This window comes from Aquarana catesbeiana, linkage group LG02, assembly GCF_042186555.1.
Source record: "Aquarana catesbeiana isolate 2022-GZ linkage group LG02, ASM4218655v1, whole genome shotgun sequence".
Lineage (NCBI taxonomy): Eukaryota > Metazoa > Chordata > Amphibia > Anura > Ranidae > Aquarana > Aquarana catesbeiana.
The window spans coordinates 455,924,076-455,940,955 of record NC_133325.1 but is presented as its reverse complement, the minus strand read 5'-3'; the positions used below and the strand labels follow the sequence as shown (position 1 = coordinate 455,940,955).

General features: G+C 43.5%; 1 protein-coding gene across 1 annotated transcript in view; it reads right to left on the bottom strand.

Moving 5' to 3' along the window:
* Nucleotides 1-1,744, bottom strand: part of MRPS15 (mitochondrial ribosomal protein S15) — a 38,389-nt gene extending 36,645 nt beyond the window's left edge. Inside the window, exon 1 of the mRNA XM_073615624.1 lies at nt 1,467-1,744. Coding sequence (XP_073471725.1) covers nt 1,467-1,596 — 130 coding nt within the window. The 5' untranslated portion in view covers nt 1,597-1,744. The remainder of the gene's footprint in view (nt 1-1,466) is intronic.
* Between the last annotated feature and the right edge of the window lie 15,136 nt (nt 1,745-16,880).

Below are 16,880 nucleotides of genomic sequence, written 5' to 3'. Positions count from 1 at the left end.
AAATGCACTTTTTTTTTTTTCACCTGCAAAAAAAAGGCGCATTTATAATTTTTTGTCAAATTTATCCTTTAAAGTGTATGCCCAGCCAAAACCTCTTGATTTAGCTCTCGATAGAGTGGTGATGGGTTAGAACCCCTGTCAAATTTGTACTTCTATCTGGAGCTGTGTTTTAGAGTTTTCTCTTTGTTGACTGTCCCAGTGACAAAAGTCTTACCAGAGGAAAGGAGCGGACGTTTTCCTGAAACTGTTCTCACCAGGACAGGGAGGCTCTTAACTACTTGCTGACTGCCCACCGCAGATTTACTGCGGCAAGATGGCATGGCTGCATGAATTGTACCTGTATGTCGTTTCCTCCACTAGCCCATGTGGGCGCGCGTACCGATTGGCCAGAGGGGGAGCCAATCAGCGGGTCCGCTGGATGCGATGTCTGCCGGCCACTTGTTCCCCACAGAGGCAGGACAGGAATTTTATTTGGGTACAGCGTTGCACGCCCACGCCCATTAAAGTAACACAGTGCCGTATCGCAAAAAAAATGGCCTGGTCATGAAGGGTGTTAAATCTTCTGGGGCTGAACTGGTTAAAGTGTATGTCGAGCCAAAACCTCTGGATTTAGCTCTGAATAGAGTGGCAAAGGGTTAGAACCCCTGTCAAATGTGTACTGCTATCTGGAGCTGTGTTAAAAAGCTTACTCTTCATTGACTGTCCTGGTGACAATGGTCTTACCAGATAAAAAGTGAGCGAACATTTCCCTGAAACGGTTGTCACCGGGACAGGAAGTGACAGGGAGGCTCTTCAACATGAGCAGTGAAAACCTGAGCGGTGATGTAATCCATACCCGCTCTATTTCACACTACACAAAAAAAAAAAAAAAAACAAGGTTTTGGCTGGACATACACTTGAAATGGATTCCATCCCAACTGGGTTTATGTTGCTACCCATTCTCTGACAGACTATGGGGGAGATTTACTAAAACTGGTGTCCTCAGAATCTGTTGCAGCTGTGTATGGTAGCCAATCAGCTTCTAACTTCAGCTTGTTCAATTAAGCTTTGTCAATAAAACCTGGAAGCTGATTGGTTACTATGCAGAGCTGCACCAGTGTTAGTAAATCTCCCCCCTGTGTGTGAATACTGCAGGAGCCTGTGCAGTCCACCCACAATACACTGATGGTGCAATGCTCTGCAGGCTTTTAGGCAGTAAAGTAATCCATATACATTTATCAGAAGATCAGTCTTTTTTTGAAAAGTGTGTACTGTGTAAAGCCTGCACATTAGATGTGACTGGATTCTTTTATAACCCCAATCATTCCTAATTCCAAATGCAGCTGTCAGCAATGGGCCTGACATTGTGCACCCCCATGTGTCAGCGTGGAGTCCTCTGTAGGGATCATCCAATGATCGATCAGCGATGTGCCCAATAAGTCAAGGTGCCCCTAACAGACACGAGGAGCCCCCTCACACATACATACCTGCTGCAGGCCGGCTCACTCTCTCTCTGATCCATGGCTGACATCTGATAACCTGCCTTCCTGCAGACAGCAAGTCAGAGCTGACTCCCCGACCCAGGACTTCACACACCGCTCTCCTCAGCCCCAACATTGTCACCAACTCGCCGCTCACTGACAGCTCTCACAAGGGCGCAGACATCTTGTCCAGGCTCCACCAATCGAGCGCAGATCTCGTTGCACGCTGGACTGTCCACTAGAGGGGAGTATTGAGACACGTCTGTACTCGCTCTGTGTCACATGACTTGTAATGATTACCTGGTAATAATAGAGCCCGTAGCTGCCAACTGTCCCTCTTTCCTCCTCATTTGTCCCTCATTTTGGTCTGATCCATATAGTTTTATAGTATATAAAATGCACATTTTATCTTTCAAATAGTGGTTCCCAGTGCTAAACCTTTCATCCAATGTCTGCGTTTGTACACTTCAAGAGCCAAAATAAAGGAAATAGTGGTAAAAAAAAAGCACTTTGTGGGTTTAACCACTTGCTTACTGGGCACTTAAACCCCCTTCCTGCCCAGACCAATTTTCAGCTTTCAGCGCTGTCACGCAACACTGTACTCAAATGAAATATTTTATAATTTTTTCACACAAATAGAGCTTTCTTTTGCTGGTATTTAATCACTGTTGGGTTTTTTATTTTTTGCTAAATAACAAAACAAAAAAACCCTGAAAAGAAAAACAAAAAACTGACCGGACATTGAGCAAGCGGATGTCTCACACTTAAGGAGCTGCTCAGACTACAGCTTGACCCCCAGGAAGTGCCCGGGGGGTTGAGTTTGCCTCTTACACAGACCCCCTCTTGCAGCCGGCTAGCTGGAACTGTTTGGGATGAATACCTGCCTCAGTTCAAGGGGGTGGGGTGGGGGGGGGGTGAGGAATATTGCCCCAATAGACCGAGTTTTTCCCTTTCTGGGATTAGGTTTAATTTTTTTTTTTTTTTTGGAAGAATGTTTTCCTAAAATTATGGGTTATGGTTCAACCCTGGGTCAAGAAAATATTGTTGCATGTATATTCTGCAATTGCATTACAAATGTCAGCAATGTATGTTTGCTCTTACTGCCTCCTTCAGGTCCCCCTGGCAGTCTCGGGGGGGGGGGAGGGTATCCTTCCAATCCTGCAATTCCTTTACCAAGATGCGAGTATGACTTCCCTTAACATACTATCCTGGAACACCAGGGGCTTAAATTCCCCAGATAAAGAGATCCCTGGTCTTTCAGTTCATTAAAGCCCATAGCCCTCATATCTGTATCCTCCAGGAAACACATCTAGTGGGAAGTAAAACATTGGCCCTTAAAAAGCCATGGATAGGATATCACTACCACTCCACACACTCAAACTTTGCAAGGGGCGTTAGCATCTTGGTCCACAAGTCCCTCCCCTTCAGGCTGCTAGACTTGGTATTGGACTCGGAGGGCAGATATGTATTAATACACGCACAGATCCAACCTATGAAATGGGTTATAGCAGGATTGTATTTGCCCCCTCCAGCTTCAATGGCTCTTCTAAACCAGATCACCTCTAAAATTGCAGAGCTAGCTAATGACAACATGGTACTTCTGGGAAACTTTAACATGGTTCCAGATCTGGACATGGATAGGATGTTGACAGGTGGGCACTCCCACTCAGGACTGGTGGAGTGGGCAGAGCTCTCTGGCCTGACGGATGTCTGGCGCTGGAGGAATCCCCATTCCAGGGCATACACCTGTCATTCCGCATCTCACAGATCCTTCTCTAGGATTGATCTGGCATATCTAGGAGGTCTGGCTCTGTCACGGCTGAAGGACATTAAGATACTTCCCAGGGGCATATCTGATCATGCGCCGCTTCTCCTGACCATGAACCTCACGTTGGCCCCAGAGAATACTCTGTGGTGCCTGTCTAGATTCTGGGTGTCGAACGAGGCATTGGATGGTCACTTCAGAGGGGCATTACAGGAGTACTGGGAAGTTAACCTGGGCTCGGCCGGTGCACTGACAATGTGGGATGCCTTCAAGGCATACACTAGGGGGAGGTATCAGGCAATTATAGCTAGGGTTCATAGGGAAAGGAGAGCCAACTTGATCAGTGCTGAAAAGAAGGAAGACTTGCAGGAAGCACAATTCATTAGAACCAAGGACCCTAGAGACTATGACACACTTCAGTCCCTGACTGGGGAGGTTGTTCGTATTCACACCTCCCTCACACAGAAACGACTGCTTGCCCAATCACACCACATTTTCCAACAGGGGGAAAGATCCGGGAAGTTATTGGCCTGGCTGTCACGGGAACAGACCCAATAGACACCCCGGTCCTGACAGCAAAATACAGTGAAAAGCTTGATGCCCCCAAAACCACTGATGAAATAGTTAACGCTCTAAAAACTATTCAATTTGGTAAGTCCCCAGGACCTGACGGCATACCGGTCGAGTTCTACAAACAGTACGCTGAGGAGCTGATGGGAGCCTTGCATGCAATGCTCTCGGAGGCTCAGAAGCTGAAAGAACTCATAGACTATCTGAGCGAGGCAGTGATAGTTGTGATCCCCAAACCAGGTAAAGATCCAACCCTATGCTCCTCATACCGCCTCATCTCCTTGATCAACGTTGAAACTCCTAGCCAAGGTGCTGGCTAACAGACTCAACATGGTTATAACTGCCCTAGTCCATCCGGATCAAACCAGGTTCATGCCAGGGAGGGGAACAGACATCAACATTAGAAGGCTTTTTACACACATGGACAGGGCTCGGCCAGGGTCGGCGGGAGTGGTGACTTCGCTCGATGCTGAAAAAGCCTTCGACTCGGTGGAGTGGGGGTACCTGTGGGGGGTCCTTTTCGAAATTTGGGTTTGGGCCAAAATTTATGACATGGTTAAAAATGCTTTATGCAAACCCCAAAGCAAAGATCCACACAAATGGTACACTCTCTGAAAGCTTTCCCCTGGGTATAGGCACTTGGCAGGGCTGCCCACTATCGCTGGGACTATTTGCTCTGGTGGTGGAACCCCTGGCCATTGCTTTGAGGGCTGATCCAGGGGTGAGGGGCATAGAGGTAGGTGCGATAGAGAAAAAGATGTCATTATACGCTGACGACACCCTACTTTACCTTGCCGATGCTTCCCAGTCGCTACGGAGGTCACTGGACCTATTTGAGGAATTCGGCCATTTCTCTGGCATTCGTATAAATTGGGGTAAGTCAGTTTTGTTTCCGCTGCATCCATCGCTTTCACAGGGGGACAACGGAACCTCTCTTCAGTGGGTGGAGGAATTTACCTATCTGGGAATTAAGATCAGCAACACTACACGTGACTTTATAGATAAGAACGTAGAGCCTCTTCTATCCCATCTTACCGTCAAATGTACAGCTTGGCGCACCCTCCCGCTTACCCCTGTGGGCAGAGTCAACCTACTAAAAATGGTGTTCCTCCCCAAGTTTTTATTTTATTTTTTTTAAATACCCCATCCCACATACCTAAATCTTTCTTTAGGCGCTTGGAGGGCGTGATGCCTCATTCATCCGGGCTGGGAGGCCACCTAGGGTGTCAAAACGGATACTATATCTTCCCCTATCAGGTGGAGGCCTGGCTCTCCCCAACTTCTTAATTTACTACTGGGCGGCCGTCCTGGTCACGGTACGCTGGTGGTTCTCCCAGCCCAGGCAGAATCCAGCGGTGAGACTGGATGCTGCTATTCTGGGGTCGTACGCGGCCCTGAGCAATTCAGTATATCGGGGATTGAAAGCTCCCTATCTCTTGACGGGTTCCATGAAGACAACTATTAGAGCATGGAGGGAGGCTAGGGCTATTTATGTTAAACCCAACTATATCTCCCCGCACACAACACTGTGGGGTAATCCAACACTACCTCACCTCTGTGATATACCAAATCCAGCATGGTGGGCTAAACGGGGAATCACTGCCCTCAAACATGTCATGGTAAACGGGACGATTATGTCATTTAATGAAATGAAAAGACAGTACTCCATACCCAACTCCTTTGAGTTTCAGTACTGGCAACTGAGTCATGCAATGAGGGCTCAGTTCCCAGACACACTAACTCTGGAGCCGGACTCAGTTGAGTGACTGCTAACTAGTGAGATGGGGAAACCCCTTTCCATGCTATATCTATATCTTACGGTAGCCCGTGACGTTATACCTACCAGCACTATGGATAAATGGAAGGAGGACATACCAGCACTAGGGGAGGACAAGTGGGAGGACTGTCTGTCCACCTTCATCCCCTCTATGATAGCTGCCAAAGACAGATTCATTCAGCTTAAATGTATACATATGGCATACTTTACCCCACACAGACTGGCAGAATATATCCCAACTAAGACCCAAACTGTCCTAGATACAAGACTGAGGAGGGGACATTCTGGCATATGGTGTGGGCTTGCCCCAGGCTCTGAACATACTGGGAGGGAGTGGCGGAGAAACTCAGCGATTTGGGGGGAACTAGGGTACCACCGGAGCCCATGGTACTTTTATTAAGTTACCTGGATGAGGTGGAGGGGGAGAGATACATGAAGCTCTGCATAACGTTCTCCCTGTTTTATGCCAGGGGGGAGATAATGTTCCATTGGAAGTCAGTCGAACCCCCCACCCTCACGTCCTGGAAAAAGGCTATAGACTCAGTACTCCCCCTCTACAAACTCACATACGAGAGCAGACAGTGTAATTTGTGTAATATGTGTAATTTGACAAGATATGGTCGACATGGGTGGATGCGCGGGCCTGAGGGGGCCGGAGAGGAGGGGGACCGAGTGGAGGATTCCCCCCTCTGTCTGGTTGGGGGTATTTTGCGCCCCCCCCCCCCCCCCCACACACCGCACCGGACAACATTTGATTATGCCACCAAAGGAGACTACCAGTGAGGAATAAACTTCTTGTGTGCGTGGAGGTTCTCCTTCACCCGTGGGGAGAGCGTTTGATTGCCCTAAAGACCGGTGGGTTGGAATTGGGAGATAACATCATCGCAATTTCATCTGTAGGGGATTGTTAGGAAACTGGCAAAATGGACCTATAAGATGCTAATATCTGATATGAACATACAAACTGACTATGTAACAAAGGAATACTTGACTGTCGAATGCTGAATATGTTGTAATGCTGATTTGTTAAATAAACTTTTCTGTTAAAAAAAAAAATGTAGGTTTGACAATAAAATACATATGTGACTGCAGCGTACACAGTATCAGTAAATGGGATACATATCTAAATAATGAACAATATAGTTCAAATGTCACAAATAATACATAAATAAACTATTAAAAATAACGTATAAAATGAGTAATAAGTTGATTAATAGAAAGGAAAAAACAAATTAACTTCCTTTGCATTTATTCCTAAAATGTGTAAATAAAGAAAACAATAGGGAAAAGAGAGGGGGGGGGGTGCAGGTTAGAGCAGTGGTTCTCAACCTCAGTTCTCAAGTACCCCCAACAGGCCATGTTTTGGGACTTTCTCTTAGATAAAATAGCTGTCCAAAATAACAAGCCATTTACATTACATTTTGTGCAAGATAAAGGAAAACCTGAAAACATGGCCTGTTGGGGGTACTTGAGGGCTAAGGTTGAGATCCACTGGGTTAGGGAATAGGGGGTAAGGAACAAGAAATTAGTGAGCAACCAGAATGTAATAAATCAACTGCTAGTTACAGTAATGTTTTCCCTCTTCTGAATTTGGCTTCCATAAGAGCCATATTTTATTGTAATTTTCATGTAGGTTGTGTGAGGAGAGGACTAAGATTTCCATTTCATTAGCATTTTCAACTTTGGAAAACCATAGTGATAGTGTGGATAGATGTGGGTCTCTCCACGTCAAGGAGATACCAGATTTAGCATTGTAATTATAGAAAAAAAACAAAAAACATCTAAGTACCTTTTTCCTAATCAATATACAGCTGTTACATGACCCAGATCTTTCCCAGCTGGGCCAATCAGCACTGTCCAGACAGAGGGTCAGGTGCAGCCTTACAAACTGTCAGAGGAGAATGAAAACTCCTCCTACAAACTTTAACCAGTGATTGGCTGGACACTGATAGAAGTCACAAGACTGCTATACACTGCTGAGGAGAAAAGGTATTTAGCAGTTTATATTTACTAAAATAATTGCATTTCCATGTTCTGTGTACTGTGGGAGACCAGATATAGTGAATGCAGGTTCCTTGGTTTAAAATGGTAAAAAAAATGGCGCGCTATTATAACAATACTCTGAATATAAAAAGATACTGATGTAAATAAGTGCTGTGTGCTATAGTGATCCCCTGTGGGTATCCTAGCTACTATATAAAGTGCAAAGTGCCTAAAGACAAGTCTTAACAGCTATTGATTACCAAATATAAACGAGTGTGCTAAGGTGCTAGGTGTGCACAATGAACTTACTCATACTAAAACACAATAGAAATGACAAAATGAAAAAGATTCCTTGGTTTAGTAACACTTTAAATTGCACATTATGACCCTATCATAGGTTTATTTATTTTATTTATTTTACAGGTGCTGCTTTCTTTTTTTTTTCACATGCTGCTTTCTAATATAGTTTTTTTTACAAGGGTTTGGGCATTTTCACCTTTTGGTGCCAGCAGCTGTCCTATTCCTACAAAGCGCCCAGCTTTTTTCTATATTTATTGTCAGTTCAACCAGTCTCCTGACTTCCAAGATACTACTGGTCAAAGCAGAATGTATGAGAGCAATGAGATATTATCTGAATAAAAGTTCCAAATTTAAAAAGATTCATAATGACTTTAGAAATGACATTATCATGTTAAAGATTATATGAAGTTTTAGTACTTGAGTTTAACGATTATATGAAGTTTTAGTACTTGAGTTTCCACCTACTGACCAGGAGCAGGTAGTCTGCAACATCCAGTACAAAATATTTTACAGCGCACACATACAAGAATGACATTTCCTGCAGGGCTAGTTAAAAACACCTGAACACCTGAACATATTCAAAAAATACGGGGGTTTGGTCACACTATATGGTCATATAGTGCTAAGCCCACTTACTGCGACAAAGTACCCCGAATTAGTGGGTCCTACACTAGTAATAGAATGGAAGATCCTTTGTCTCAACCATGGGAGCTAAACTCCTCTATGTGGGAGAACTGAAAGGGATACATCCTAAACACTGGTGGCCACTAAATAGGAGGTAATGAGGAGGGGGGGGGGGGGTGCTCCAGCCCAAAAACCTGGTCAGGGCCTTTTACAACATACAAGAACATATTTGGGGGGCACACCATACAATGTATTTAAATTCAAGATGGTGCTGCTATAAGACCTACAAACAGTACAAAATATTTTACAGCGCACACATACAAGAATGACATTTCCTGCAGGGCTAGTTAAAAACACCTGAACACCTGAACATATTCAAAAAATACGGGGGTTTGGTCACACTATATGGTCATATAGTGCTAAGCTATATGTTCTTGTATGTTGTAAAAGGCCCTGACCAGGTTTTTGGGCTGGAGCACCCCTCCCCCTCCTCATTACCTCCTATTTAGAGCCCTTGCACACTGGGGCGGGGGGCGGCGTCGGCGGTAAAACGCCGCTATTATTAGCGGCGTTTTACCGTCGGTATGCGGCCGCTAGCGGGGCGGTCTTACCCCCCGCTAGCGGCCGAGAAAGGGTTAAATACCACCGCAAAGCGCCTCTGCAGAGGTGCTTTGCCGGCGGTATAGCCGCGCCGTCCCATTGATTTCAATGGGCACGAGCGGTAAAGGAGCGGTATACACACCGCTCCTTCACCACTCCGAAGATGCTGCTGGCAGGACTTTTTTTACCGTCCTGCCAGCGCATCGCTCCAGTGTGCAAGCCCTCGGGGCTTTCACACTGCAATGAAAGCAGCGGCACTTTCGGGGCGGTTTGCAGGCGCTATTATTAGCGCAATAGCGCCTGCAAACCGCCCCAGTGTGCAAGGGCTCTTAGTGGCCACCAGTGTTTAGGATGTATCCCTTTCAGTTCTCCCACATAGAGGAGTTCAGCTCCCATGGTTGAGACAAAGGATCTTCCATTCTATTACTAGTGTAGGACCCACTAATTCGGGGTACTTTGTCGCAGTAAGTGGGCTTAGCACTATATGACCATATAGTGTGACCAAACCCCCGTATTTTTTGAATATGTTCAGGTGTTCAGGTGTTTTTAACTAGCCCTGCAGGAAATGTCATTCTTGTATGTGTGCGCTGTAAAATATTTTGTACTGTTTGTAGGTCTTATAGCAGCACCATCTTGAATTTAAATACATTGTATGGTGTGCCCCCCAAATATGTTCTTGTATGTTGTAAAAGGCCCTGACCAGGTTTTTGGGCTGGAGCACCCCTCCCCCTCCTCATTACCTCTTATTTAGTGGCCACCAGTGCATAGGATGTATCCCCTTCAGTTCTCCCACATAGAGGTGTTCAGCTCCCATGGTTGAGACAAAGGATCTTCCATTCTATTACTAGAGTAGGACCCACTAATTCGGGGTACTTTGTCGCAGTAAGTGGGCTTAGCACTATATGACCATATAGTGTGACCAAACCCCCGTATTTTTTGAATATGTTCAGGTGTTCAGGTGTTTTTAACTAGCCCTGCAGGAAATGTCATTCTTGTATGTGTGCGCTGTAAAATATTTTGTACTGTTTGTAGGTCTTATAGCAGCACCATCTTGAATTTAAATACATTGTATGGTGTGCCCCCCAAATATGCTCTTGTAGTCTGCAACATCCAGCCTGCCAGTTCAAATGTACACTGCATTAGAGAAGAAGATGGGGAGGAGAGCACTTTAGGCAATCTGCCTGGCAGTTATGATTTGTCAAGGAATGCCCTATACATTTTTGTTACGTTATTCTGATACTTACTAACACCTCCCTCTGCCTACATGATTTTACATTATGTCCAGTTCTCTGAAGATGGAAATTGCCCCAGCCTTTTTCCTGACAGTTGTCTATCATCAAGATTAGCAACAGGAATGATCCTTTGCTTTCTCAATGTTTCTTTAGAGGAGAAGTATTTGTAGCTACTGACGTTTAATATTAGGGTACTTACCTGTCCAGGAATCTAGTGGTGTCCTCACCCGAGCTGATTTTGCGGTCGGCTATTGTGTACTGGCACCACTATCTCGACTAAGGGAAACCGGCAGTGAAGCCTTGCGGCTGCGCTCTGTTGATGGGCCAGCTGTGGGGGAAAGAAGAGGGGGACCAAACTTTTGGCAAAACCAGGTACCTGCCCCCCCCAAAAGTTGCCAAATGTGGTAGCGGAGGGGGGGGGGGGTGTAGTCAATCAAGCAGACTTTTCACCTTTTGGGTGGCTAAACTGCCCAAATTCCATCGGTATGTGACGCTTTTTAGGGTACAATGAGATTGAAAAAGATGTTAGCACAAAGGCAACATTCTTAAAGGCAATCTTTTCACCACAGCTAGAAGATTAACCACTTGTTTACTGGGCACTTAAACCACCTTCCTGCCCATGCCAATTTTCAGCTTTCAGGGCTCTCACACTTTAACCACTTGCTTACTGGGCACTTAAACCCCCCTCCTATCCAGACCAATTTTCAGCTTTCGGCGCTGACGCACTTTGAATGACAATTGCGTGGTCATACAACACTGTACCCAAATGAAATTTTTATCATTTTTTCACCACAAATAGAGCTTTCTTTTGGTGGTATTTGATCACCTCTGCGGTTTTTACTTTTTATTAAAAAAATGTAAAAAACTGAAGTTTATTTTTTATATTTTGTTTTAAAAAAATTTAAACGGGTAATTTTTCTCCTTCATTGATGTACGCTGATGAGGCGGCAGTGATGGGCACTGATGGGTGGCAGTGATGGGCACTGATGGGTGGCAGTGATGGGCACTGATGGGTGGCAGTGATGGGCAGCACTGGCAGGTGGCACTGATTGGCACTACAGGTGGGCATTGATAGGTGGTACTTGTGGGCACTGATAGGTGATACTTGTGGGCACTGTTAGGTGGCACTGTGGGCACTATTAGGTGGCACTTTTATTGGGCACTGATGAGGCAGATGTGCCTCTTCCACTTGGGGACCGATGTCCCTCACATCCGATCCGGTGATCGGCTTTTTTTTCTACTCGCGCTGTCAGCGTGAGTAAAAAAAAAAAAATCGATTACCGATCTTTTGTTTACATCATGTGATCAGCTGTCATTGGCTGACAGCTGATCACATGGTAAGGGGTCTCAGTGACTCGGTGATCATGGTCTCAGTGACTCGGTGATCACAACGCGCCCGGCGCGCGCCCTGCAGGGCGCGCGCAGGGAGCGTGCACAGGGGAGGACGTCATATGACGTCCTCCCGGGAATGTAGGTCCACGCTGTAGCCGTCATTCGGCTATAGCGCGGATGCCAAGCGGTTAAATGACAATTGCACGGTCATGCAACACTGTACCCAAATTCAATTTTTATAATTTTTTTTTCACACAGCTAGATAGAGCTTTCTTTTGGTAGTATTTAATCACTGCTGTTTTTTTTTATTTTTTGCTAAAAAAACAACAAAAAGACTGAACATTTTCAAAAAAGCAAAACAAAAAGTTTCATAGTTTGTTATAAAATTTTAAAAACAGGTAATGTTTCTCCTTCACTGATGTATTCTGATGAGACGGCACTGATGGGCATTGATAGGCTGCACTGATGGGCACTGACAGCTGGCACTGGTGGGCAACAATGAGGTGGTACTGATAGGTGGCACTGATGGGCACTGATAGGTGGCACTGAGAGGTGGCACTGATGGGCACTGATAGGTGGCACTGGTAGGTGACACTGATAAGCAGCACTGATAGGTGGCACAGATGATAAATCACTGATGGGCACTGATTGGCAGCACTGATGGGCACTGATAGGTGCCACTGGTGGGCATTGATAAGTGGCACTGGTGGCCACTGGTAGGTGGCACTGGTAGGCACTGATAGGCAGCACTTATATGCACTGGTAGGTGGCAATGGTGGGCACTACAAAGCAGCAGTGGCTCTCCATGATCATGACTGATGTCCCTCTGACAGAAGCATCACGTGATCAGCTGTCATTAGCTGATCACGTGGTAAGGGGTAGGGATCGGCCCTTTACTCCGATCTGTTATCAGCTGAGTCTCATTGACTCGTTGATCACAGAGCACGCCACTCCCAACAGGGGGCATGCAGGGGGGCGCATTCTCAACGTGGACACTCCCCGGCAATTAAGGCCCATGCTGTAGCTGTCTTTCAGCTATAGCGTGGGCAGGAGGTGATAAATTAAATACTTTTGGACATTTGAATGGAAATGTATTTAGTAATGTGCAAAGTTACGTAACCCAAAACAACCAGTTGGATTTTAGTGCACTGATCTTGGATTAGTAAAATATGAATTTATAATTAGATGTTGTGGAATATTGTCCTCTTTACATTGTATTTTGCCTTTCTGAAGTCTGACCAAAGAATTATTTGCTAATAAGAAAATTTTAGTTTTGTTACTTTTTTTTTATTTAACTTTCAAAAATGGTTTTAAAACTATAGTCTTCAAGGATATATACAAGAAGGTTTTTTATGGGACTTTAATTGTGCCATAAACACGATAGAGCCAGAAGTCTATGCATAAAAACACATTTTTATTCATATAAAGATAAAATAATGTTGGTATAAAAAATAGAGGGAGCAACTTATCTTTTTGGTTGTGTCACACAGAAAGTTATTTTCTTTTTTTTTCATAAAAACGGTGACGATAGGGTGTCTATCCTGACATGTTTCGCCACTAAGGGCTTCCTCCGGGGATTTTTTAGTCCCTATTCAAAAGACAAAATATGCCATAATAGTATAAAGTAATACTAAATTAAACAATCAGAAACAAAAACAAATAATCAATAAATGTTATTGTTTGCCATGTTTAGCCATTTCATTGCTTACCCAAAACAGTCTCCCGGTGCTTCCGGACAGGGGACAGCGAGGCAATGCAGAAAACACAAAGGGCTCCGTGCGGCCACAGAGGGCACACAAAGACCAAACTATAACATATAGTTAGTTAGGAGTTACTTAATAGGTTCAAAAGAAAGGCTGGACACCAATAGACATTAGTGACACACCAAGGAAACATAAAGCTTACTCACAGCACAAGTTGCTAATGTAGAAATAACGAAGGGTGCCAGATTTTTTTGATAAGTAAAAACTAGCTAAAATATACCTAATTTACAGATGAAGGATCTTTCTGTTGAAATAGTTTTAGCTCAGTAAACAACTCTGGATGTATTATATATTGTTGTTTTATATTGTTTTCTATAAATGTTTGATTACACCAATCTTTGGTATTTCTGTATTGATACTGTGTTTTTTTATTGTAGCTTGTTTTCCATGTTTTTACAAATAACCACGATATTCCTGTGCTTGTGGCTTATAGCCACAAGCTCAGGCAGATCTCAGGAAATCTTTTGTTAGGCTTCAACACCTTAGGTACAGATTTTTTGGCATAAAAAGTTCTTTGAAAAATGTATAGATAGCAAAATTGTACCATGGGGGTTAAAAATTCAGATCTTCTTCCCAAACTTGAAAAAGATTGATAACAGTTTGAAACAAACTTTGGAACTCAATTTACAAGCTTGTTCCTTAGAAATAATTTCTGTTCTCTGCTTACAATATGAAAATGAGATCTCGGCCCTTGATGAGCAGATTCAGAAGTGGTGTCATGAGCATGCCTCGGTCACCGCCTCATCTGTGTTCGCTCAGAAAAAAAGGAGGTTAAGGAACACATTGAAAAATACACTATTGAGGTTATAAAAGGTAAAGAGACCAAATTTACATGAAACAAATTAGCACACAAGGGAGTATATGCCTACAAATGGAATCAAAATACACATCCTAGGCACTTCACTGAGGAAACCAATTTTGTACCACCAAATAGAGATGAGGATGTTCCTAACATGTCTTCTGCCTCTTCTATTTCTTCCAGCCAATCCACTATTTATCATGATTTGTCTGGGGATAGATTCCCCAAGAAAAGGAAAGGAGACTCAGATGCCCAGTCTTTGGAATCTTTCAAGCACACCTTCGGATCAACGCATAGTCATTAACCAACATTGGGTCAGTCTACAAATACTCATTCACGTCCACCCACACCTTCTCGCCCTCCTTCTAACTTAACACCCGACACGTGGGCACTTGTTTTGAACACTGCCACAGGCACTACTTTATCTATGTCTCTTTCCTTGCCTGCTCTATCAATCCCTACAACACCTAAGGTGAGTGATTATAACACCATTATTACTTCAACAAGTATGACATAACAAGCTGATACTAAGCTGGCACCTATTTTTTTAGTCAAAACCCTGGTACAGAATCAGAGTCCAACTCTGGACAATTTGCTTCCACCGGGACCAATAGAACAACAAAACTTGAACTTATAAATCTCTCTTCATATGTTTTGTCCTCTGAGGAAACTCAGGTTCTCCAGTTGGGCCTTACTTTCTGTCCAGATTCTTGTGCAGACAGGTGTACACCTGTTTGCACGAAAACTTATGTTCAAGGTTCTATACAACAAACCCAGCCAACTTTCCAAAGTAAACACGCCTAAACCAGTAGACAATGTAGAATACACAATGGAGGAGCTTTGAGCAATGGAAGATCTTATGGATCTTTGGAGGGAGGGCCAAATCAAGATGGACAACAGTCCATTCCCTTCTATCACCAGAGGCATCCTCCGGTCTGGCCTTTCCACCACCATCTTCCTTTAAATTAGAATCTCAATCTTTTCCATTGTTAAGTAATAACCCTAAAGAGATCGAAAAGACTGCCTGGTATAAAACTAAACCTAACAACCTCTCCAGCTCTCAAAGAAAGGCTTTGACTTCTTTATAAACTAACTCTCAAATAGTAATTAAATCTGCAGACAAAGGTGGCAACTTGGTTATTATGGAACCAAAGAGTATGAACATATGTGTCTACAAATTCTTAAAAACAGGAACTGGTATATAGTAGACCCATCACTAAAACAGTAATAGACCATTATTGTACTATAATATTATTTTGAAAGCCTACCAACAAGGTACTATAGACAAAAATACTTGGAATCTTCTTTACTCCAAGGAACCCAAAATCTCCACATTCTATGCCTTACCTAAGATACCCAAATCTTTGATTCGACCATCCGGTGGACTCATAGTATCGGGATGCGATTATTTGACAGAAAACGCAAGTAGTCTCGTTTATGATTACCTCAATCTACATGTAGTAGCATTACCCTCCTATAGAAAAGATACGATAGAACTTTTAAAAATTAATGAGGGACTTTTTCTTCCCCAAAATGCTTGGTGGGTTGCCATAGACATTGAAAGTTTGTATAATACTATTCCCAATAAGAAAGGGATCAAAGTGATAGAGAATCTTCTATAGGAAAGAGGGCACCAAGCCCATAGCTACAAAAAATTCATACTTTTAAGATTGATTTTGATGCGCAATGTGTTCATTTTTGGATCCTTTCACTTCCTCCAGATACAGGGTGTTGCGATGGGGACAAAGTGTGCCCCATCGCATGCCAACCTGTACCTGGGGGGTGGGAGAGGGAGCTTTTGGCTCATGATGACATATCTAGTTTACTTAACATATAATTTCTTGGTATCAATATATCGATGATGTTCTTTTTTTTTGTTCAGGCACAAGAGAAGAATTAGAACTGTTCATGAACATCATTGACAATAATGAATACAACTTGAAATTTACTATGACTTGTGATATCTCCAGAATCAGCTTTCTGAACTTGGAAATATTTATCAATAAAGATGGTTCACTAGGCTCCTTCCTATATAGAAAGCCCTCTGTGGCTAATACCCTCTTGAATGCCACCAGCTCGAATCCAGCACCCCTGTTGAAAAGCATGCCATACAGTCAATATCTTCATATTCGTATTCAAAGAAATTGCAGTAAAGAGGAAGATTTCTCCAAGGCGGTCTGGGAACTGTACTCCAAGCTGTGTGATAGGGGGTATAGCCATACCTGCTTAAAAAAAGAATATGCTAAAACCAAGAGAAAAGAAATAATTCTTTGATTTATCCAACTAGGTCCAAAAAAAAAACACCTTACAATCTGTAAGAATAACTACACCGTACTGCAATTAGTTAGGGGAATTTAACTAAATTCTGGCCCCTATGATCGGCAGACCCTACAATTAATAAATACATTAAAAAATACCCTGAAATCACCTATAAAAGAGCGTCCTCTTTGAGAGATCACCTGGTACAAAGCCACTATAGCAATACAGAAACCAGTAGGAATCCATTAAGAACAGGCACTTTTGCTTGTGGTGTATGTGATGTCTGTCCTTTGATCTTAAATAGCCATGAAATTATTCTTCCAAATGGCCAAACATACTAGATTAAACACAGGGTTACCTGCCAAACAGTAGTGGTGTATCTCATGAAATGCCAATGTGGATGTTTCTACAAAGGC